This window comes from Peromyscus eremicus, chromosome X (genome assembly GCF_949786415.1).
Source record: "Peromyscus eremicus chromosome X, PerEre_H2_v1, whole genome shotgun sequence".
Classification (NCBI taxonomy): domain Eukaryota; kingdom Metazoa; phylum Chordata; class Mammalia; order Rodentia; family Cricetidae; genus Peromyscus; species Peromyscus eremicus.
In genome coordinates, this window is record NC_081439.1 from 88,091,103 (window position 1) to 88,116,948 (window position 25,846).

Sequence of the window (25,846 nt, forward strand, 5' to 3'; positions counted from 1 at the left end):
TGATAACTCAATGACTTGAATGCCATTCTTTCTCTCCCCTCTCTAATTCTTTGTTGGCCAGCACATTAATCATTTTCAAATACAGCTTTTATCATCCTACTATATTCAAACACATGAACCGAACAAACTAACTCCATATACCTCTGTCTTATCAAACGAATAAGAGCCAAGAATTCTGAGCTACCCTTTCAAGCTGATCTCTTAAAATGCCCCCAATTAACAATGCTCACACCAATCACTGCAACTGAAATGCTATTCTCTCTCCTGTCTAACAGATAGGGTTAAAAGAGTATTTAAATCTTACCTCTTCTGAGGCCTTCTTCACTCACACCAATAAAACTCTGAACTTCTGTGGCACTGCGCCAGTATATCTGGCATTACTGCTAAAGGGTACATGTACGCATCTCCAAGCCGACTAGTACAAGGCTAGGAACCATTTCTTAAACCTTTTCTGTGTACCTTCCACCACGCCGAGTAAAATTAGCTGCTAAAAGAATTCTTTCTGGCTAAGACACATGCCGTTTATGTATGTATTTTGCATTACTTTACAGTTCAGTCTAAAGACTCATCACAATCTCACTTTCTTTCCCTTTCATGTGTCAGACGTCATTCTCTGCCATACTCTGTTTCGCTGCCACACTGAACTTCTCACTTTTCCCTACTTATACCAGGTCCTTTCATAGTATGGCTCCTATCCATTCACTAGCTGTAATGTCCTTTTCCTTTTACATAAAAAAATAATGCCTGTTGCTTTCTTAAGATAGTACAAATGTCAACCTCTGACTCCCCCAACTAGATTCGGATGCTCTGTGTTCTATGCCACCTTGACATTTGATTAAACTCTTCATAACACTTCCAATGGTGTCATGCAAGTAACTCTACACACATTTGTGGCACTCATGGGACTATATATTTCTCACGAGTAGTAACATCTTGTGTTTCACTAATTCCCCCTATCTAATGCCCTGATGTTAAATCTTTCTTTCAGTTAAAGAACATTTCAGAGTCAGTGAGGATCCCATACCTTGGTAATAAAGAGCCTTAAGGAAGGAGTGACGATCAGTTCCCTGAAATAAAGACTTTTCAATTTCCATTTCTCGCCGGGTCAGCTGTTTGCTCTTTGCAAACCTCTGTGGCAGGCAAAGGATGCGCTGGCGCTCTGAGATCCTTTCTTCAATGTCTTGAAGCCGTTTCTGTACTGCTTCAGGAGTTGCCCTCAGCTTCGTCCTCTGAAACCAGGGTAATTAGATGCTTTGTATCAAAAAGCACAAAAGTAAATCTGAGACCTCATGTAAGAAAGAAGATGGGAAAGGCCCAGAAATTGGAAGTGTTTTTGTAAGTTTTAGTTAAGGGCTAGCCAACAACTTCTCTTTCGTCAATGTTTCTATCTTAAAAACAAAAGAAGATTTAGACTCAACACTCAGTTTCATGAAAACTAAAAACAACAAAGTTCTCAATGACAAAATAAAGCAACCACCATGTTGGGGAGTTCAGCTGTTCTTGCTTGCAGAAGATCATTCCAGCAGGACTGCTTGATGGTTTACACACCCCGGCAGAGAGGCATAGGGTTGGGCATGAGCTTCTTCTCTAGGAAGGAACTTGTGGCTATGGGAAAGCCCTCACTGGTGTTGAGTAAGGCTTTCCAGGCACAGCTCACTGCAGGAGGAGTGCCCACACTCCTGTAAGGAGCCCTTTACCAAGGCTCTGAAAGGGAAGCTCAACAGACTCACTGGTTCTCTAGAGTGAACTCTTGCAGAACTGTGCCTTAGTTTATCTGTTTGTTGTTGGGATCTTGGGAAGATGGGCAGATGTTGCTTTAAGTCTCCCTTACGGAAGGAATTTTATCAACACAGGCACACACACATGCATAAATGAAAATAAAGAGATCTTTTTAAGAAAACAGCTTTACCTTTTCACCTGAAACATGGCTTTTCCAGATCAATATTTCTGTTTCGTTGAGCCCTAGTTCCCTGAGAGAAGCAGTTTCCTGGTCTTTTTCATGTAGTGTCTGGAACTGGGACAAAGTCATTGTCCCAGCTGCTTCCTTCCCAAAGGGCTTGTACATAGTACCTGGGGCAAAGCTCTCTTTCTTAGAGACACATCTGCAAAACACAAAAGAGAGTAAGAACATCTGGTGGCAACAATTCACAGTAACCACATTACAATTGTGACGGGGCCTATTATAACGGGTCCACTGAAGCGCATAGTCTAAGTCTCTCTTACATTCTTTTGCCAGGGTGAAGCACCATGGCAACAAAATGGAATTCCATGAACAGGCCCCAAATATCCAGGACTAATAAATGACTAAATTAACAAAGTTTACTGAGTACCTGATATGCATTAGATGCTGTGTTCTGTACTGAGAGATAACAGTAAAAAAAAAAAAAAATCAAGGGGCTAGAGATATGGTAAAACAAGTAAGAGCTCTATTGCTCTTGCAGAGGACCTGGGCCAGTTCCCAGCACCCACATGGCAGCTCACAACCACCTCTAACTCCAGTTCCAGACGATTGAAAACCCTCTGGCCTCTGCAGGCAGTGGCACACATATGGTTTACATAAATTCCCCCCACTCCACCCATACACACAAAATAAATCTTCTATACAAAATATCAAAAGAACTGCCACCTATATAAAGAATAGCAGAAGGGAGGCAACTAAATAGGAAAGGACCATATAGAATTATAAATGCCATGTTAGGGGAAATACAGGGTGCTTTACTAGAACAAAGTACTTGGTCCAGGCTTAATAAGATATAGGAAGCTTCCTACAAAAAGACACAAAAGCAAAATCTGACCCATATAAAGAGGTCTTCCAAAGAAAGTGGTTGTGTGAGAGTGGAGTGCTACCATCAGGCTTTAAGAGGGATGTATAACCTGCAGGTGAGGGTCTATTATAATCTCCCTGTCTACAAATCGATACTCACTCTTCAATGGAGACAGAGGTATCAAGTTGATGTTGAAGGAGGCTCTTCAGTTGCCTCTCACCTTCTGTTTCCAGCTCTTCCAGGACATGCTCTTCATTCTTCACACAGCTATTTACCCTGGAGCAGATGTAAAACACACACCACACACTCATAAACAAAAACAAAGGGAAAGTAGAAGAGACGTGTAATCTGAATATATTCTCCTCATCTATATTACCTATCAGTGATTCATTTGATCAAAGGCATTTTTTCAACATTCCACTGCCCTGAGTATTCATTACACAAACATTTACTGAATGCCTATGTACACAACAGGCATTACGCTAGCTACTTGTCCTGGCTGGTTTTATGTCAAATAATACAAGCCAGAGTCATTTTGGAAGAGGGAACCTCAATTAAGAGAATGCTCCCATCAAACCGGCCTGTGGGCAAGCCTATGGTATACTTTCTCGATTAATAATTGATATGTGAGGGCCACACTAACTCTGTGTGGTGCTACCCCTGGGCTGATGGTCCTAAGTGCTATTAAAAAAAAAGCAGGCTGTAAGCAGCACTCCTCCATGGCCTCTTCATCAGCTCCTGCTTCCAGGCTCCTGCCCAGTTTGAGCTCCTGCTCTGACTTCCCTCAGTGATGGACCATGACCCGAGAGTTGTAAGCCAGAATGAACCGTTTCCTCCCCAAGTTGCTTTTGGTCATGGCATTCTGTCACAGCAACAGAAAACTTCACTAAGACGCTACTTGTGGAAGCTAAAGATATTCCGAGCGTAGTTTCGATCAAGGTATTTGTAATATATTTATGAGAAGACGTACATACTCCTGTGCTGTGTACATGTGCCTACAAAGAGAAGGAATCTGAATAAATAATGATAGAGAAACATGCCCAAATTAGTAAACGCTTGCAGAAGAAAGGGGTAGACGGGAGCAAAAATAGTAAAGAAGATTTCATAAAGAGATTCTTAAATTGGTGTTTAAAAGACTGGGTGTGACAAAGAAAAGAAGTGGGAAGCCAAAATATGAAAAGACAGAAACACACAATGTGGTATAATTGGAACCTCCATTTATATTTAGGCTTTGAATAGCCTTAAATACATCAACTAAGGGATTCTGGACCAGACCTGAGCATATTAGGTATTAGAAAACAATTTAAAGAGTCAGCAGTGCTTCAGATTTCTCTTGGTCACCCTCAGACTGTCCCCTCTGTAAGAATGTGTCATCATTCATTTTCCTTTTAGCGAGCCATTTTTGTTGGTACCTCAGACTCAGTGTCTTAGAAGTATACTTGATGCCAACGTTTCAGGTTGTAATAGTAATAGAAATAGTAATAGTAATAGAAAAATTACTATTTCTTACAAAACAGACCTTGTCTACTGGGGTTTATAATAAAGTATAGGAAAATTCCTGTAATTATAAGATTCCTATAAAGACCTGGAGTCTTACTCAGTCAAAGAGTAAGCAGTGTTTTAGGCCATATGGATTGAAAGGTAACCAGAATAACTAGTTAAGAAACCACTGAGGTAAAAGGCAAGGAAGTTCCAGACCAGGGCAGTAATAGCAGAAATACAAAGGAGGAATTAAATGAGAGAAGTGTTTTGGAGGAGGATGTTAAAGTAAAATACGTAAGTAAGTAAGTAAGTAAATAAATAAATAAAAACACTCAAATTTCAAACTGTTGGTACAGTTTGATAGAATGTTGGTGCCAATGAAGGAAAACAACTCCAGATGGAATGCCTAGGAAAGAGAAAGGCAGTGTCATTAATATCCACACTGACTTGACCAACTCTTACAACCTGAAACGTTGGCATCAAGTATACTTCTAAGACACTGAGTCTGAGGTACCAACAAAAATGGCTCGCTAAAAGGAAAATGAATGATGACACATTCTTACAGGGGGGACAGTCTGAGGGTGACCAAGAGAAATCTGAAGCCACCTGTGTCCACAAGATCTGAAGACATTAGGAAGTCTGAAGGAAGAGCAGGAAATCTAAAGGGTGTCTTAACAACTCTTTAGCCCAGACACTACTGTGAAAAAAAGTGGATCATGGCCGGGCGTGGTGGCGCACGCCTTTAATCCCAGCACTTGGGAGGCAGAGCCAGGCGGATCTCTGTGAGTTCGAGGCCAGCCTGGGCTACCAAGTGAGTTCCAGGAGAGGCGCAAAGCTACACAGAGAAACCCTGTCTCGAAAAACCAAAAAAAAAAAAAAAAAAAAAAAAAAGCAGATCATGGCTGTGAGGCAATCTCAAGTCACTGAAAACTCTTGCTAAGTACCAAGAAATAACACAACCATTTAATCATCTAATAATAGAGTAGGAAAGAAACAAACACAAAAAGTGAGCTAAATCCATGAGAAAAATAAATATTACGTTTCTTACAAAACAGATAAATATTACATTTCTTACAAAATAATAGCAAAATACATTATAGAAAAATTACTATTTCTTACAAAACAGACCTTGTCTACTGGGGTTTATAATAAAGTATAGGAAAATTCCTGTAATTATAAGATTCCTATAAAGACCTGGATCTATATTTTAAAAATTCTAAAATAACTTACTTTGGAACTAAGGCTTAAAAAAAACTCTTTAAGCCTTTCTATCTTTATGATTTAGAATCCCAAACAGTTATTGCTAAATTTAATTTCTAAAAATGAATACGCATATCAACACACATGAATCTATAGAAAAATATTGTGTTAAAAAAAGCTTGCTCCAGAAAAAGAAAGACAGTATGCTCCCATTTATATAAGGCTAAAAACCAGATGAAACTAGGAATATTTTGTTTAGGGCTTAAACTCATATGTGGAAAATAGATTAAGAAACAAAACAAAGCCGGGCGGCAGTGGTGGTGCACGCCTTTAATCCCAGCACTGGGAGGCAGAGCCAGGCGGATCTCTGTGAGTTCGAGGCCAGCCTGGGCTACAGAGTGAGTTCCAGGAAAGGCGCAAAGCTACACAGAGAAACCCTGTCTCGAAAAACCAAAAAAAAAAAAAAAAAAGAAAGAAAGAAAAAAGAAAAAAGAAAAAAAAAGAAAAGAAAACAAACAAGGCAAGGGAGTAATTGGTGCAAAATCCTAGATAAAAGAGGGAGAAGCAATTAGGGAAGAGCCAGGGGGGCTTTTTTAAGGTATGTATAAGGTATGTATGTAAATGATGTCCTACCACTTACACCTGTACAGAATTTTATTTTTGATTATTCTTTAAGCTATACATTAGATCCACTATTTTCACGTATGAGGTATGTCATCACAGAATAATTAAAATGTGATTTTAATTAAAGCAGGGGAAATCAATAACTCAAAAACACTCAGGAAACTAAGAAAGCAGAAAGCATTCCTAAACATGGCAGTTGTGCCTCACTGTTCCAGCGTGAAGATTCTCCTGCAGAGTGAATCTAAACTAAAGTGGATCCTTTCTGAAGGATTCCCGTCCTGTCGGTAACTGTGAAACTCTGGGTCTCAAGGAGGACCGGCTGGAGTGCAAAGGGCCATTTACTACAGAACCGGTAGGGGAAACTGCCCAGAAGCAATACCTTTCTTCTTCCCAAACACATGGAGCCGGTTTTGGAGAAACAAACTATCGCTCTCTAACTTTAAGATCTGAAAACACGACCCTGTGTGGCGGGCCCACTAGGTCTTTAAAACGCAGACAATGTAAGCGCCCACCCTGAGACCCTCCGGACGGTGAGAGCCTGGGGGGCGGGCCAGGGAGGAGCTGGCTTGCAAGTCTCCAGAGCTAGGAATGTGATAGCCAAGGCAGCTCCAGGGGCCTCTGCCCAGAGGGAGGCATTCCTATGGAAACGGGCCTGGCCGCGGCCCTTCCAGAGCTTCACCCAACAGACTGGTCCCGCCGGCCTTCCCTCCTCCCTTCTCCTTTGTCTTCTCGCTAGAGAGAACCCGCCCCTCGAGAACGTGACACATCCCAAACAAAAGGAAAAGGCCATTTTCAAAAAGTAAAAGATAAAAGTTGCCGCCTGCATCTCAGACATGCCCTTACCTCTTCATGTTTCCGCAGGCCCCTAACTTGGGCAAATAGGCCCCAGACCTCAACTCCCAGAAATCTATGCGGCAGACTCAAAAGATGATGGAGGTGGAGCAAGGGACTCTGGGAATTGTAGTAACACAGAGAAAGCCAGTATTGGGTGACTAGTATAGTGTAAAATAAGAATTTCTAGTACAGGTTAAAGAGAACACCTAAAAAATATAAACCTCATGAACCTAGGATTCACCTTTGGCTTCTTGACTCTTCCTCCGAGTATCAATAAATCCTAGATCTTCTCTAATCACATTCGAATTTGTTCCTGTCAGCAAGGCTTCTCTTTCAAAAATTTATCTGACCTACCTGCTGTTTCCAGTCAAGCCTACGGTCTGACCACATCACTTACACTAATGTTTTTCTCTTATCTGTAACAGATCATTCTGAGTTCCGTTAGTTCAAAGTCAGAATCAGTATGTACCCAGGTGTGGGGATATTTTGTTTGTACTCTAACTAATATCAGAGGACAGAGCCACCCACTAGGTTAAACATAGAGGCCAGGCAGTGGTGGCACACACCTTTAATCCTAGCACTCAGGAGGCCAGACTGCAAGTTCAAAGCCACCCTGGACTACACAAGATTAATCCAGTCTAAAAGAGAAACAGAGCCAGGCGGTGGTGACACACACCTTTAATCCCAGTACTTGGGAGTCACAAGCCTTTAATCCCAGCACTCGGAAGATTGAGACAGGAAGTGATATGACTGGGCAGAGAAAGGAACATAAGGCAGGAGGAAACAGGAATTAGAGCCCTTTGGGCTGAGGACTCAGAGGCACTCAGAGGATTCGTGGAGACAGGATCTCCCCTTTCGGCTGAGGAGCTGGCGAGGTGCGAAGTGGCTGTGGCTTGTTTCCTCTGATCTTTCAGTATTTACCCTAATATCTGGCTCCAGGTTTTTATTATAAGACCAATTAGGATTCGTGCAACACCCACGCTTTTGAGTATCTTATTGATAAATACATTGAATCAAGAGTTATATATAGTAGGGTCTGGAGAGAGATGACACTCGTTTCTCTTTCAGAGAACCCGAGTTCAGTTCCCACACAGTGGCTCACAGCTGTCTGTAACCCCAGTTCCAAGGATCTGATGCCTGTTTATGGGACACCAGGTACACATATGGTGCACATACATACATGCAGGCAAAACATGCATAAACAGAACATATTTCTTTAAAGCCCCATATAAAAAAGTGTTTAAAAGCATTGGTTCTTGGGTTTAGGGATGTAGCTCAATCTGTAAAGTGCTGGCTTGGTATGCACCAAGCCCCCAGTGTGTGGAATACTTGTTTGGCTAGACATCAAGTTCAAGACAAGTCTGGACTACATAAGACCCAATTTCAAAAATAACAACATCAATAACAATCAAAGCATGTGTTCTTAATGGCCAAAAAAAAAAGGAAATGCAAATATCCCTAAACATATGAAAAGAAAGATGTTAATTTATAAGACAGAAATTTCAAGTTACATTACATAGTTCAAGGCCAGGCAGTTCTACATACTTAGAGACTCTCTAAAGAAATCAACAAAAACAAACAAAGCCAAAATATAAAACAAAGTGCAGTGACCCACCTGTACTCCTCCAAACTGTCAAGGCCATAAACAAAGGAGAATTCTGAGACTCTCTCACATTCATAAGGAAACAAGGGAAAGATGATTTCTAAGTGTATTGTACGATTCTGAAACAGAAAGAGGACACTCGGCAAACGTAAATAAACTATGCTTTCTATTTAATAAGGTTCATTAGCTGTGACAAATACACTGTATCATGTAAGATGTTAACACTAAGTGAAAGTGAGCGGAAATACGTGGAACAGTGGATATGAAGCTTTTACGTAAATCTAAAACTATTCTAAAACTTCTTATTTTTTAAAGGTACCCTAAATAGCACTTTTTTTTACTTACTACATAGGAAAGGATAAAAAAAAAAAGACAATGCATTTGTTGACATTCTGGTGAAACGGGCACTCTCACATACTGCTGGTAGGAGGATAAATTGGTACAACCTCTGCAAAGAGCAACTTGATGTCACAAATGAAATTTCAGTGTCCATTCCCTTTAAAGCAGCAATTCAACACATCTACAAATACTCTTCTCAACACAATAAATACTCATCTATGTGCATTGCTGTTCAATGCTGTCTATAGCAGAATACTGGGGGGGAAACCTTAAATATTTAAATGTAGCCAATGAAGTCTATGTAATAATGTAAAGGTGGTAAACTTCTCTGGATTATTACAATCTTTAAAAAATACCTAGTAAAATAGCAAGTTTCAGAATACCATATAGTATGCTTACATTTGTGTAAAAGGTGGAATATGTATGTGCCTGTACATGCATGACATATATGTGAAAACATATGACATTCACTGTCATATTAATTCTCCAATTAACAGAACTCAATGGTTGAAGGACAAGAACAGAAAGAAAAAATACAACTAAATTCTTCATATGTTTTGTCCCTATTGAAATTTTTATTGTTATATTGAGACAGGGTTTTTATATGAAGCTCAAATTGGCCATTACCTTGTGATCTTCCCACGTGAGCCTCACAAATATTGGGGTTACAGGTGTGTGCCAAGCATGACCTTATATCCTTTGAATATTTTGTTTTTAGAGACAAGATTTCTCTGTGTAACAGCCTGGCAATCCTGGAACTCTCTTTGTAGACAAGCTGGCTTCAAACTCGTGGAGATCCTCCTGCCTCTGCCTCCCAAGTGCTGGAATTAAAGGCCTGTGCCACCACTGCTCATGTCATTTGAATTTTTAACTGTATGACTGTCTCACCTAGTGTGACTGGTTTTGTGTGTCAACTTGACACAAGCTAGAGTCATCAGAGAGGAATGAGCCTCAGCTGAGGAAACGCCTACTTGAGATCCAGCTTTAAGGCATTTTTTTTTCATTTAGTGATCAATGGGGGAGAGTCCTGGGCTGCTGGTCCTGGGTTATATAAGAAGATGTGCTGTGCAAGCCATGGTGAACAAGCCATGGAAAGCAAGCCAGTAAGCAGCTTCCCCTCCATGGCCTCTGCATCAGCTTCTGCCTCCGGGATCCTGTGCTGTTTGAGTTCCTGCCCTGACTTCCTTCAGTGATGAACAGCAATGCTGGCGTGTAAGCCAAATAAACCCTTTCCTCGTCAACATGCTTTTTGCTCATGGTATTTTGTCACAGCAATAGAAACTCTAAGACACCTAGCTGATTTTTTTTTTAAATTAAATAGAACCCTTCTTATCTCAGGAGCCAGGTGAGAAAAAAAATATCTTGTAGACTTTGGGGTTCACACTACTTGGGTTTAGATTCAAGTTCTTGGTCACTGACTATATACCATAATAGAGTTTTGAACCAATCTATATATTAAAATTTTGTTTTGCAAAGTTAATGGAATATGAGTTTCAGCAAATTTCTTTAACTGGTTTAATTCAGCTTCCTCATAAGAGGAAGTAAAGTACATAAATAAAATGATACCTCATGGGTCTGGAGAGATGGCTCAGAGGTTAAGAGCACTGACTGCTCTTCCAAAGGTCCTGAGTTCAATTCCCAGCAACCACATGGTGGCTCACAACCATCTGTAATGAGATTTGGTGCCCTCTTCTGGCCTGCAGGGATATGTGCACTGTATACATAATAAATAAATAAATAAACCTCAGTGGTTCTCAACCTGTGGGTCACGACCCCCACAGGGGGCCATATATCAGTTATTTACATTACAGTTCATAACAGTAGCAAAAATGTAGTTATGGAGTAGCAACAAAAATAATTTTAGGGTTAGGGGTCACCACAACATGAGGAAAAGGGTCACAGCATTAGGAAGGTTGAGAACCACTGCTTCAGAAAAATAGGCAACTGTGAAGCTTTATGTAAAATAATACTTTTGTATGCTTTTAAAGCTTTTCCATGACAGGGTGGTTATTTATGAGTAATCCAAGGTTATCCAGCAAGTTCACACTTGCTCAAAGTCCTTGATACTGTCATGTTCAAGTCAGCAGCTAATGGAACAAAATGAAAACTTTAGAACCACACTTCTTGAGAACTTCTAGTAGATTGAAAATATGGCAGGTATTAAAGTAATCCAAAATCTACCAAATGCAAATGCCAGTGCTCTAGAAGCACCCTGGTACAGAAATGCAAATACAACATACATCACTTTTGTAGTTTTGACACAGACTAAAGACTGCACATAAGTATAAACAAAATGTGGGTCACATCCTCTTTGAGTTGGGCATATTCTTTAAAGAGGTGGGGCTTAACTCTGGCATTCACCCAAACTGTCTGCCTGACAAATCTGTCAATAGGGAAATGGAAGCACATAGCAAGGTTGTTAGTGTGCTTGACTTCTTGGAAGGGTGGATCATTTTACCATCACAGTAAGTTTCTCTAGTTCTAGTAAAACAGTCTACAGATACTGGAGTGACACACACTTCAAAGCAAATCTATTCCCAGGTAGGGTGAGTGGAGAAGGAACGGCTAAAAGACAGCTACATGGCTGTGGAATTGCAAATGGATAGCAAGGTTGTGAAAAGTATTCTATGTATCTGTATATAACTGCAACCAGCCCCAGTGGTAGGTACCAAGGGATGTCTGGAAAACTTCACTAGAAGGAAATGCCGTTGTACTTCTAGCTCTGCCAAACTAAGATGTACTAGCTATTCCATTTTCACAGCATCCCTTTCCCCATCGTAAAGCATATCAGACAGTCTGTAAAAAGCCTTTTAAGACCTTAGGAGTTACATACCTTATTGTGAGTTAATTTCAAAAATTCCCCTCTCAAATTTATGACAAACTGAAAAATATGCCAATCTACAAGATTAGTTTAGTTAAGCCAAAAGTTGTTCTTTAACAAATAAGCCATGTTTTCGGGCTGTTTACTAAAGGAGCTTTGTTTACTGTATGCTTCTGGTTCTACCACATGGAAAACATTAAAAATCAAAATGTGCCGGGTGGTGGTGGCGCATGCCTTTAATCCCAGCACTCGGGAGGCAGAGCCAGGCAGATTTCTGTGAGTTCGAGGCCAGCCTGGGCTACCAAGTGAGTCCCAGGAAAGGCGCAAAGCTACACAGAGAAACCCTGCCTCGAAAAACAAAACAAAACAAAAATCAAAATGTTCTCTTGAATCTATGATCATCTAATATTAAGAGCAAACAAACACCTGTGCATGGCTTTCAAGTTCCTCAAATGCATCTTCTTAAAGGAGAAAAAGATGACTATGTTTTGAGAAGAAGCCATGACATTACAAAGGTTAAGAATTTTCATTCAGTTAATATCTGAGCTAGGGGGCTGGAGATGGACAGATAACTCAGAGGTTAAAAGCACTGGCTGCTATTCCGGAGGAGCCAGGTTCAATTCCCAGCACCCACATGGCAGTTCACAACTGTCTTGTAACTCCAGTTCCAGAGGACCTGGCACCCTCACACAGACATACATGCAGACAAAACACCAATGAACATAAAATAAAAATAAATTATTGAAAAAAAATCTGAGATCAGTAACAATGGTTGCCTTAGTATTCTTGGCAAAATGAGTTAACTAACATTTGTTTAAGCAATGTCGTATCTTTTAGACAAGTTAGAACCAGAATCAAATGTAATTTAGGGGAGATTTACTATAAGGGTCCAAATTCCAGACAGTACACTGGGGGTTAGTGGATAATCTGGAAGCCACTTGCCACTCTCTAGTATCTTTTATGTATTAGGGGTCAAAAATACTACAAATCCCAGTAAAGCTAGTACAAAAGATAGTGTCAACAGAACTTTACCTTCTTCTCTACTTTATATAGAAAAATTGCTAAAAGTGCTTTGCCAGTAATTAAAAAGAAGTAAGAGGACCATAAAACTTAGGAGACTTGAAAACTAGTTTATCCCCAGAAAATAGTTGGAAAAACATGAATCAAGTTTTACTTTTTGTAGAAAAAAAAATGCTGCTCAAGATGATTTTTTTTCTTGAGTGAATTAGGCAAAACGTAAGTTTAAAACCAGAATTTCATGTAAAACATTATATTGTCTTTACTGAATGTGGAACCACACTTTTATGTGGACTATTATACCAGAGTTTTATCAAGGAAAAATGAGGACTTTTGTTATATATTGGTAATAATATTGAACTTCAAAAATTAGAGATTACTCAAAATTCTACTCAAAACTGTGTTTACCTTAAAAAGTCTACAAGATTTAATAGTCTGCATTAGTCTCTCTCATTATTCCCATTCTCTGTCTCTGTCTCTCTGTCTCTCTCTCTCTCTCTCTCTCACACACACACACACACACACACACACACACACACACACACACACACACACAGAGTATTAAAGATAGAAGCTTGTGCATGCTAGGAAAGCACTCTCCCACAGAATTGTGGGCCCAGGCATGGTTTTATTATTTGAGACAAGTTTTTAATTAGTTGAACTCAGCCTATAACCTAGGCTGGCCTTGAATCGGTGATGCCTCTCTCAGACTTCTAGGTGGCTGGGATTACAGGCCTGTGCTACCAGGTCCAGTTCACAGTCTATAATTTTGAGTGGTGACAAAAACTTACTGAAGTAACTAACACATGTTTGTATAGAAAGTGAATCCATTAAGTTCTAGTATTTATTCTACTCATGAAACTTACCACCACTAATAGTCATTTAAAAATGATTTTCTTCTGTAACATGAACCCTTCAGTGTGGTCATGTGTGTTCGGGACAACAAAAATTCAGTTCAGTCACTTAACTTTTAATCCGTTTATTTTTGCTTTTAGGACATTACATTGTTAGCAACTTAATGAGACATAAGAGACTAAGATGTTTTAAAGCTAAGAAGAAGACTTTTTTCTTTCAGAACATAAAAAGTTACACAAAAAAGCAGGTCCAAATCATATGCTGTAACAAACACATGAAAAAAAATCTCCAGGATACCTAGGTGTGGTGATACTTGGAAAACTGAGGAAGGATGATGGCAAGTTCCAAGCCAGCCTAGGCTATTCAGTGAGATCTTGATTAAAAAAAAAAAAAAACACACAAAACAAAAAACAAACCGAACTGCCGAACCACTGAGGTATCTCTTGATAGTCAAAAGTGAATCATGTGAACCTTACCCTTAAAAGTAACATAATTCAGTGCTGGGTAAATAATCCAAGAGTGTGGCACTGAGTTTGATCTCTAGAACCATAAGAAAACTAAAAGCCCTAATTAAATCTCTAAGCCATAAAACCATATTGCCTTCTCTGAACTCCTGAAAGACACTTGCTGTAAATCAAGATGCACTTCTTTTCATTGCCCATATAGTCTTTCACAGATAAAAATTATATCTCAGAGTAGACAGTAAATTTCACTTGAGACTTTACAGCACTTCACACGAATGACAACAAACACCCAGTCCTTACTGTGTGGCATATATGTTTTGGCAAATATCTTCTCACAATTAAGTAGGAAGTTGGTGTGTGTGTACTGGTGATAAGATGTAGACTCTAAGTAAGATATAGATTACACACAAAAAATCAATACCTAATAAGCAAATTGCCTGGGCAAGGGGGTTAATATACCTTTTACTTAATTCTGGGTAAGCACTCTATTACTGAATTATGCCCTCAGCCTTGATTTTATTTTATTCTGAAAGAAAAATTGAATACTTCTCTTTACAGTATTTAAATGAAAAATAATCAAACACATGCACAAATTATTGCAATCAAAGATAAGTAGTAACTATAAACACTACTCTTATTTAATATCATCAGAATTCAGGGTTGATGAATAATCCAAATGGAATGGGTCAGGGTGATAGTTATTCAAAGGCAAACTTCATATTGCACTCCTGCTCCTTGCAATGATACTCCTCAAAAGCCTTTGCGACCTCTTTCACCTTCTTCTGCATTATGCCTGCAGGGGAAAAGCCATACAATCATTAGTCAGAGTCACATTCCAGGGACACAACAATACACCCTACCCTCAATTATGACATACAAACATCTCAATTTTAATAGTTTTAATTTTTAGAAATTGAGAGAAAAAATTTATCCTTTTGGAAACTGTGAAAACAGTGGATGAGAATAATCTTTATTTGTTCTCTTTAGTTTTTGGACAATAACAGTCCACCTTAGGTTTGTGTTTTGTTGAAGTGGGTATTGGCTGTTTATTTTTACTCATCAGTGCCTAAAGTACAATTTAGGGTGCTCATTAAGCTGAACGCATAGATTTTGGTAGGTCTGAGCCACCTATAAGATACGAGTTCATTGGGAATATTTGCATTTCTGTTGTTTTCCAATGATTTATTTACCTTGGTGGTTTTTTAAGTTTGCTCAGAGGCAGTGTACTGAAAAATGCTATTAACAGTTACCATATCAAATAGTACTTTTCTGCCATGAAAAATAAACTGTTGAAGGATGTAGTTGGAAGTTTTCCTGTGTCCTTCCTGGTCCCATGGCCGCTCAGACCCAAATAAACACACACAGGCTTATATTATTTTTAAACTATGGCCATGGCAGGCTTCTTGCTAGCTAGCTCTTATATCTTAAATTAACCCATTTCTATAAATCTATACCTTGCCATGTAGCTTGTGGCTTACTGGAACTTTACATCTTGCTTTCTCCTGGCAGTAGCTAGTTCCAACTACAGAAGGAAGTATGTTAATCAAAGATTTTCTATAAAAATGTACAAATAGAACTGGACATTAATGTTTAGTAGGTGATAAATAATAGTTGGTACCCCAAAGGAAAGAAAAGTCTTGCAAAATAAAAACTAAAAATTTAATTGACCTACTTTATTTCTTTCACTCAACCAGAACAGTCTTAATGTTTATTCAGTTTTTTAAAGCATAATGCCTCATCTTATCATATAACATATACACATTCTGCAAGATCACACTCTAAGAATGGGTAATTTAAATCATGGTTATCTTCTGAAGGGACAAAACAACAATGAATAATGAGTTGACTAAATAAATCTCTTCTTTTGTTGTAATAACAAACTGCAGGGTCCAGATCCCCCCCCCACTTAAATAACTGTTCTAATGTGATGGAAGCATAAAAGAGCAGTACAACGAGCCATTAACTTCAGACTAGAGATGTCAACATAAGCACAATTTACTAATTTGCTGATTGATACATATTAAATGCAAAGGAGTACATTTATAACAATCTTAAAAATCAATAAAATGTCAAGAAACACAAGTCAGCATTATTAAGGGAGGCTTACTATAAACATTTTGTCATGACTTCTAATTGAATTCCCAGGACTATTTCTGTATTAACTCACTTTAAATGTTTTAGGACTTTCATTCATTAAGGGTAAACACTGCACATGGTCCCAAGACCAGCATTATTGATTGGTTTCTGTCAATATATTAAGTTAATACATCATAGTAGAAGTAAATCGTTAGTAGTAGTCACTTCAAAGAAAATATACCATACACATTTTTTTTTCATTTTTAGAAATATACTGGGGCCACATACACACACAATGAAAATACAAAAACAAAAATTCTAATCCCAATAGGAAACTTGGGAGCAAGGGAAATGTTCAAATATTAGAATACTTGATGTTTGTACAACTCCACAGACTTATCTAATGGGTCAATGGCAAAGTATGTATTTAGGCATGAAATCGCAACAATATATTTTCATAAGTGTGACCTGCATCATGATCAGAGCTCTTGACATGCCAACATAGATGGGGGACTTCCCAAGGCCACGCTATTAGATGAAGAGGTATAGGCAGTCAATGGCTGCTGAGAGAGGGAGAGTTAGTTATCTCTAGGGATGAGCTCCCCGAGAGTTAATCCAGTCCCAAGTGCCCAGCCCTAAACACATGTACACAGGAGCAACACGAAATGGACACAGTAGGCTTTATATATACATGCATGCATCCATGTACATACTCTCAGTTTCCTTTCTTAAACACCCCAGGACCACCTTCCCATGGGTGGCACCACCCACAGTGGGCTGGATATTCCCACATTAACATTAAGAAAATGTCCTACAGACTTGCCTATAGGAAATCTGATGAAGGCATATTCTCAAATGAGGTTCCTCTTCCCAAATACTAGTTTGTGTTAAGTTGATTCGCCCCAAAAATAACAACAACAACAACAAAAAAAAAAAAAAAAAACCAGGATATTCCCCCACCAAAAGATTTTGGTAAAACTGCTTCCAGCCCATCTCCTGATTTTGGGATATATTTTCTTGCAACTTAGGCTGACTTGCAAATATTTTAGGCAATGATGTATGGAGACTTTCCTAGAAGGTTATACAAAGAAGAGATTTTTGTCATTAAATTCAAATAGTTTTTTACTATAATTAATATTTTTAAAATGTATTAGTTACATATGAACATTGAATACTATTAAATTTACTGTTGAAGAAGATACTGTTCTCTCAAAAGCATTGTTATACTCTATCACTTTCTCCTAGAAAAATAATTGGGGCAGTGGGAGAAAAAAATACCTTGATAGAAAAATGGTCAGAAACACAAATAGGCAACTCATTAGCTGATGTGCAGATTGCTTACAAATGTTTAAAAATATTTGTTGTAAGTAACCAGAAAGCTACAACTTGAACCAGAGCAGTATTTTTGCATATAAGTTTTGTCAAGAGATGGCGGTGTTGCTGGTAATTATAAGGTAGTTGTAGGATTCAGAAAATGGGTCCTCTAATGAATGAATTGCTAATAGAAATACAAATTAGTTCACCTTTTCTGAAGGAAAATACACACACACACACACACACACACACACACACACACACACACACACACACACCAGAAGCCTTTAAAAGAACACTGCTTCTGATTTAGCATTTTAACTTGTAAGAACTATATTTATATCCTCAAATCACGGTGTGTATTAAAATTGCCAACAGAGGAGCTGGAGAGTTGGTCCAGTGGTAAAGAGCAGTTGCTAAACATTCCTGTTTAGTTCCCAGAACCCACATGGTGGCTCACAAACATCTGTGACTCCAGTTCCAGAGTGGTTCTGATGCTCTCTTTTGGCATCTTTGGGCGCAGTATGCACATGGTACACAGACATATATAGACAAAACATCCATACATATAACCTCAAAACAAATAAATTCTAAAAAGCTATTGGTAAGTACATTTATTACAGCACATTTTAAAATAAAAAACAAATTGGGAACTTTAAGACTTAACCATGGGCTATAAAAAAAAACCTTTGTATGTATATACGTATACATATATACACGTAACAACAATTAATTTAAAAGGGGGCCATGACTTTGAAAGAGGGAAAGGAGGGGTAGATGGGAGGTTTGGGAGGAAGGAAAGGGAAGAGGGGGGAATGATGTAATTATATTATGATGATGTAAAAAATAGAAGAAATAAAAATAAACACTATGGCGTATCCAAATATTTAGCAGTCATTAGCAGAATGAAAAGATACCCATGTATACAGGTCTGCCAGCTGTCAGCTTTGTGTCTTCTCTTTCACCAAAAGCTGAGGGTTTGGGGAGATAGCTCAGTTGGCTAAAGGCTTGTTGTGTAAGCATGAGAGCTTGAGTTCCAGTCCCCACATCCTTCTAAAAGGTGCTACAGAAGTGGAGACAGGAGATTCCTTGGGCCTGCTGGCCAGCCAGCCTACATGATGAGTCCAAGGTCCCAGTAAGAGATCCTGTCTCAAAGGACAAGGTAGGATGGCTCCTGAGGAATGACACTGAGGCTGACCTCTGACCTTCAATGACACAGACACACATAGACACACACACACACACACATGTACACACACAGCCATAGCCTCCACAACAATAACAATAACAGTAACAATAATAAGTTGAATATACTGTGCTGGGTACGTCAGGGACAAATAAATTGTTAACTGTCTACTAAACCCTAAGGTCAAAGCTACATTTTGAAAATACAGAAACATTCATGCATAATCTCTGTGAGTAAGTTAAAAATCAAAAGTAGAGGGGCTTCACTAAAGAGGTAATCATTTCCCAAGGAGGATCATTCTGACAGAAGTGTTGGAATGAACTGGAGTGAGACGAGATAAGGGAGGATCACAAAACACCACCACAAACAAAGGTTTCTGCAGACTAAGCCCGCACACCTGTGAAATAGTAGTAAAGACATTTTTAAACGAAGTAAAAGAGAAAAGCACCAAAACATTAAGGATACAAAGAAAGGAGCAAAACACTTTAAAAACTGCAACAAGTTTTGCACTAGAAAAACGGAATTAGTAGGACTAGATAATTCCAAATGGTGTTCCAAGTGGAGCTGAAAACAGGGCGCGTGACTAGGAAGCGCACCCTCCTTCTCCTCCCTATCTAACATCTGGCTGATACTCCCTATTCAAGCTCTGCAGAAGAAGGTTTTCCTTTGAAGACGGTGAACAAGCTAAACCATGGATCAGAGACACCAGACCAAGTCAAGGGCAGGCATTCTGTACTAAAAGTAAGGATTAAACAGAAGTTTCCGAGAGCTTACACGTACACCTACAAAGGAGCGTGGGGTGTCTACTCCTGGACAGCTCCAAGAATGCTGGCTAAGCACAGGCCTTACTAACCTACAGCCAGGGACCGGAAGATTCTTCTTCAGAGACTTTGACCGGCTAAACAAAGGAATTCTAAAGATAGTGGCTAGAAGTCCTCCAGTGAATGGAAAAAGAGGGTGGGGGAATCTAATCAGATTATCCCACAGTCAATTAACAACCCCAGGTACAAAATGTTTCACGTAGCTTTCTTGAGTATAAGAATATTTGAGGGAAACTTTTTTTTTTTTTTGGTTTTTGGTTTTTGGAGACAGGGTTCCTCTGTGTAAGCTTTGCGCTTGTCGTGGATCTCACTCTGTAGACCAGGCTGGCCTCGAACTCACAAAGATTCGCCTGCCTCTACCTCCCAAGTGCTGGGATTAAAGGCGTACGCCATCACTGCCCAGCTGAGGGAAACTTTTTAATCTGAGAGAGATTAAAACAAAATGAAAAGCTGAAAGCAACAAATTAAGAAGAAAGAAATATTTTTTGAAAAAAAATTAACCCCATCAGGATGATCCTGAATCTAAGAAACAGGAATGAATGCTACTAAATGCACATACACACGGTCATCATATGACAGCAAGCTCTTGAATATGAAAACTGTGGCTGAAAGTTAAGAGCAACAAAAGGTTTGGAATAAGAGGTAAGAGTGCAGATCCAGAAAATTGAGCAAAAATATAGTGACACTAGGAAAAAATACAAATGTAGATCAGTTCAGGGAACCAAACATTAGATGAAGTATGTTTCTGGAAAGTGAACAGAGATCACATAGGCAAAGAAATTATTATCAGAGATAGACAATATCAAAATATTGACATACCATGCAGTCTTTCTGGAAGCTACTGGAATATGTGCCATATTGGAACCAAGGGATAAATAAAGAGACCAGAAACAAGAGCTATAAAAGAAACTTGTCAATACAATAACTGTGCAGAAAAGGGAACTTAGCTGAAGAGCAAGTTCAAGACTCACACTTCAAGACAGCAACTATTCCAGAAGGTACAATGGAGGAGGGCTGAGAGTGCTTAGTATGCGTAGATCCTAGGCTCAATCCCAGGCACTACCACCACCATCAAAAACCAAATAAACATCCCAGAAAACCAACAGTACAATGGACATTATAAGATCATGGAAGAGAGGAGTCTTGGAATTTGAACTAGATAATTTAAAAGCAGGGATGTTGGTACTGACTTACTGATAAGTATATAGAAAATTAAGCAAAAAAAGTAAAAATAAAATTCAAAAGTAGATATTGAACTCAAGTTGGAAGAGGTGAGTCCGGTCTCAAAATGGAAGGCCATGATTCAAAGGAACCAGAACAGTTGAGGAAGCTGTTTATTGGTGGTCTGGGCTTTGAAACCACAGATCATAGCTTAAGAGAACATTGTGAGAAATGGGGCACACTTACAGACTGTGTGGTAATGAGAGATCCCCAAACAAAACGTTCCAGGGGCTTTGGTTTTGTGACCTACTCTTGTGTTGAAGAGGTAGATGCTGCAATGTGTGCTCGGCCACACAAGGTTGATGGGCGTGTGGTGGAACCAAAGAGAGCTGTTTCTAGAGTGGATTCTGTAAAGCCTGGTGCCCATTTAACCGTGAAGAAAATTTTTGTTGGTGGTATTAAAGAAGATACAGCAGAATATAATCTAAGAGACTACTTTGAAAAGTATGGCAAGATTGAAAGCATAGAAGTTATGGAAGACAGGCAGAGTTGAAAAAAGAGAGGATTTACTTTTGTAACTTTTGATTATGACATAGTTGATAAAATTGTTATTCAGAAATACTACACTATTAATGGGCATAACTGTGAAGTGAAAAAGGCCCTTTCTAAACAAGAGATACAGTCTGCTGGATCACAGAGGTCGTGGAGGTGAATCTGGCAATTTTATGGGTCGTGGTGGAAACTTTGGTGGAAGAGGAGGCTATGGTGGTAGAGGTGGTGGCAGCAGAGGTAGTTATAGAGGTGGTGATGGTGGATATAAGGGATTTGGAGGTGATGGTGGCAACTCTACTGGTGGTCTTGGTTACAGTAGTAGAGGAGGCTATGATGGTGGTGGTGGAACAGGATATGGAAACCAAGTGGTGGATATGGTGGTGGTGGAGGAAGATATGAAGGTTACAATATAGGAAGAAATTTTGGTGGAGGTAATGATGGTGGTGGTGGGAACTATAATGACTTTGGAAATTATAGTGGACAACAGCAATCAAATTATGGACCCATGAAAGGGGCAGTTTTGGTGGAAGAAGCTCAGGCAGTCCCTATGGTGGTGGCTATGGATCTGGTGTTGGAAGTGGTGGATATGGTAGCAGAAGGTTTAAAGTAACAGCAGAAAAGGTCTACAGTTCTTAGCAGGAGAGAGAGGGAGGAGTTGTCAGGGAAGCTGCAGGTTACCTTGAGACAGTCATCCTAAATGCATTAGAGGAACTGTAAAAATCTGCCACAGAAGGAGCGATGATCCATAGTCAGAAAAGTTACTGCAGCTTAAACAGGAAACCCTTCTTGTTCAGGACTGCCATAGCCACAGTTTGTAAAACATGCAGCTATTGATTCATGCAATGTCATGTCAATTAGATGTACATCCCTGAGGCCTTTTATCTGTTGTAGCTTTTTCTTTTTCTTTGTCTTTTCATTATATCAGGTCTATTGCCCTGTAAATTGTGGTAGTGATATCAGGAATAAAAAAATTAAGGAATTTTTACTTTTCAATATTTGTGTAGTTCAGTTTTTCTACATTTTAGTACAAAATGCAGTTTTGAAGGTATTTCCTTGTGAGTTAACAAGTAAAGAAGATCATTGTTAATTACTATTTTGTATGAACTTTGCTAAAGTTAACTGTAAAGAAATACCTACTGACTTGCAATTTAAGGGGAATCTATTCTCCTCATTTCCAAAAACCATGATGAATGGGCGCTGACATGTGGAGAGAACAGATATTTGTGTATTTTCAGTGTGTGTTTTAGATAATTAGAATTGGGTAATAAAAATCAGCATATAAGCCTGGCAGTGGTGGCACACGCCTTTAATCCCAGCATTCGGGAGGCAGAGCCAGGCGGATCTCTGTGAGTTTGAGGCCAGCCTGGTCTACAGAGTGAGTTCCAGGAAAGGAGCAAAGCTACACAGAGAAACCCTGTCTCGAAAAACCAAAAAAAAAAAAAAAAAAAAAAAAAAAAAAAAAAAAAAACCAAAAAACAAAAAAAACAAAAACCAGCATATTTGTGAATTTAATAGCATTAAGATTACTTTCAGATGAAAAAGATCTCAAAAGTTCCTATTTGGTTTTTGTGCATTTTCTTTCAAAATGTAATCATGATTTTAGTATGTTAGATTTATTGAGTCCTAGCCGTGTTAAGAACATCTCCATTCCACATTGACCTTGATCACACTGAAACTGCTGCCAATAGTTTGGGATATAAAGTGTTTATACTGCCCTCTACTAAAGAGTGGTGGATGTATTTCATCTCCCAGTTTAACAGTCTTTTTAATACAGGACCACTAAGTCTGCTGTGTCTGAGCAAACTGGTGGATACCTGGTCTGTTCTGCTTTTTAAAATTCCAAGACCCAAGCACATTGATCTAGTCACTTTCCTTGATTTAGTCTCCCCCTACACACAGCTTTTCAGGGCACAGGAAGAAAAGTCACTCATTTGAACCCCTCACTGGCTGGCATGCTTTCCTGTTTATACCCTATACATTTTGCTGCATGATGAAGCCAAGGATAGTTAAGGTGTCATTGTCCAAAACAAAGCAGTGGAAAATGTAGCACAGTTGCTTACTGTGAGCACCTCACTTCTCAAAGGTCTAAATTTGAATTTGGATAGCCGTGAATGCTTAAATCCCCAAAGAACACACCGTTATTCTTTGTATATATTTCACCCAAAAACATGTTGGTGTTTGTTCAGAGACCCTGGTTGAGGAGAGTTCTAGACACTAAGTTCATACATATATATGAAAAATGTCTACTGTTGTGCCCACCAGCTAGTGCTTAACAACTTCATTCAAGCTCTAAGTGTGTGCTCTGCTGTTGCTTTCTTTGGCAGTTGAACGTTGAATTCAAATTTTTACTTGGTTTTTGAAGTACAAGCAAAACAGGCAATAAAAAGGGGAATGGGGAAAAAATTCAAAAGTAAACAAAAACTTGCAAAAGAAAAAAAACGTAATGTGCTAGGCTGTGAACAACTCTTGTATGATCATAATTAAAATAATGATCAAAGTGAAATTTATAATATATGTATATCATCTATCTATCTATCTATCTATCTATCTATCTATCTATCTATCTATCTATCTATCTATATCTATATACCAAAGATGGTAGGTATTTAATATAGGAAAACTAAGAAGCAAATGGTTTTTGGCAAATTTAATTTAATTTGAGGTGCCTTGTTTGTTAATGCAGAGTTTTGATGATGAAAATAAAATAAGCATTCAGGAAAGTTATGGCTGGTGATGACAACTGGGGTCAAACATCCTGCTGGCTGAGAGAAATGCCTTTTTAAAGGAAGACCATTAGAAACAAGGAGTGGTTTCAAATCAATATTCCAAGTGCCTACCTTAGAAACCAGAAAAAGGACAAAATTAACACAAAGCAAGCAAAAGGAGGAAATAATAAAGACAAGAGCAGAGTGCAATAAAACTGCAAACAGAACCACTGTAGAGAAAAATCGATGAGCTAAAAAGCTAATTCTTTGAGGAAAAAAAAGTCAATAAAATTAATAAACTTCTAGGCAAGAGGGGGAAATTTAAGCAGAGAAAAACATAAGTCACCAGTGTCAGGAAAGACACAGGATATGCCACTACAAAACTATAAAACTACGCTATACTTACAACTTACCAGCCTAACAGGAAATGTATCAATTCTTTGAGAAACCACTACGTTTCAAACCTTAACCAAGATAAAACACACTATCAGAACAGTTTTAAAAACAAATGATAATTCCCCCTACAAAAATACCCAGGGCCAAATGGATTCAGTGAAGATCTATCAAACACTCAGAGAAGAATTAACACCATTTTCTCACAAATCCTAATAAATAGAAGACAATATTAATACCCAAGTCAGGCAAAGATAGTACAAAAACAAAAGAGAAAACTACAGACCAATAAATCTGTAGAATACTTAAAATAGCCCATATATTTAAAAACATGTAGCAAAATAGATCTAAATAAAAGTAGATTTTTTTTATTCCGCATATGTATGGCTAACTCTGTATCTGAAAAATGTCCCTGAGTCCATTATATAAACAAATTAAATAAGAAAAATAATATAACAATTGATACAGAGAGAGCATTTGATAAAATCTAGCACCTACTTAAGATTAAAATAAAATAAGCCAGTTAGAAATAGATGGGTATTACATGAGCTTGATAAAGAGCATCCACCAAAACCCTACAGCTAATGTTGGTATATTAAGATAAAAGACTGAAAGCTTTGCATATTTGACCAGAAATGTACAAAAAAATGAAAGCAATAAATAAATAAACTTAGGTCTGAGGCTCTAACTCAGTGGTAGAGTACTTGCCTGGAAAGTCCAAGACCCTAGGTTCAATCTCAGCAACACATAAAGGAAGGAGGGAGAAACAAACAAGGATGTCTCCTCTCATTTCTCATAGTTGAAAGAATTTCTGCAAGTTCTAGCCAGTGCAAAAAATGCAAGAAAAGAAGTAATGGCGTAAAAATTGGAAAGGATGAAACAATATTTATTTGAAGATATCATAATTGCCTATGTAGAAAATTCTAAAAAGTCTACAAAAACTATAATTAAGAAGTGGGTCATAAGTCAGGCGTGGTGGCACATGTCTTTAATACCAGCACTCAGGAGGTAGAGGCAGGTGGATCTCTATTAGACTAGGCCAGCCTGGTCTACAGAGTGAGTTCTAGGATAGCCAGGGCTACACAGAGAAACCCTATCTGAAAAACAAAAACAAAAACAAAAGTGAGTCATTTTTTACTTTTTTGTTTTGTTTTGTTTTGTTTTGTTTTTTGAGACAGGGTTTCTCTGTGTAGCTTTGGTGCCTGTTCTGGATCTCGCTCTGTAGACCAGGCTGACCTCGAACTCACAGAGATCTGCCTGGCTCTGCCTCCCGAGTGCTGGGATTAAAGGCATGTGTCACCGCCACCTGGCACAAGTCATTTTTTAAAAATTAGATTTATTTATTTTACTTTATGAGTGTCTTGCCTTCATGTATGTATATGTTCTATGTGCGGGTCTGTTGCCCACAGAGCAAGAAGAGGGTGTCTGATCCCCTGAATCTGGAGTTACAGATGGTTGTGAGCCACTGTGTGGGTGCTGGGAATGAACCTTTGTCCTTTGCAAGAGCAACACATACTCTTAACAACTAAACCAGCTCTCCAGTCTCAGTCTTAGAAGATCAAAAGATAGATGATCAATAAACAAAATTGGTTTTATATATTACCAATGAACATATGAAACACAATATCACTTAA

General features: G+C 38.6%; 2 protein-coding genes and 1 pseudogene across 4 annotated transcripts in view; 1 reads left to right on the forward strand and 2 right to left on the reverse strand.

Annotated features, from left to right (window-relative positions):
- Rbm41 (RNA binding motif protein 41) overlaps positions 1 to 6,954 on the reverse strand; it is a 49,203-nt gene extending 42,249 nt beyond the window's left edge. The window contains exons 1-4 of the mRNA XM_059250321.1: positions 6,915 to 6,954; positions 2,925 to 3,041; positions 1,910 to 2,102; positions 1,025 to 1,229 (exon numbers count right to left, since the gene is read on the reverse strand). Of these exons, the coding sequence (XP_059106304.1) occupies positions 1,025 to 1,229; positions 1,910 to 2,102; positions 2,925 to 3,041; positions 6,915 to 6,922 (523 nt within the window). The 5' untranslated portion in view covers positions 6,923 to 6,954. The remainder of the gene's footprint in view (positions 1 to 1,024; positions 1,230 to 1,909; positions 2,103 to 2,924; positions 3,042 to 6,914) is intronic.
- A 7,670-nt stretch (positions 6,955 to 14,624) lies between these two features.
- Nup62cl (nucleoporin 62 C-terminal like) overlaps positions 14,625 to 25,846 on the reverse strand; it is a 70,790-nt gene continuing 59,568 nt past the window's right edge. For all 3 annotated transcript variants that reach the window (XM_059251088.1, XM_059251087.1, XM_059251086.1), the window contains exon 9: positions 14,625 to 14,797. In XM_059251088.1, coding sequence (XP_059107071.1) covers positions 14,703 to 14,797 — 95 coding nt within the window. In that variant the 3' untranslated portion in view covers positions 14,625 to 14,702. The remainder of the gene's footprint in view (positions 14,798 to 25,846) is intronic.
- Positions 20,690 to 21,750, forward strand: LOC131899617 (heterogeneous nuclear ribonucleoprotein A3-like; annotated as a pseudogene).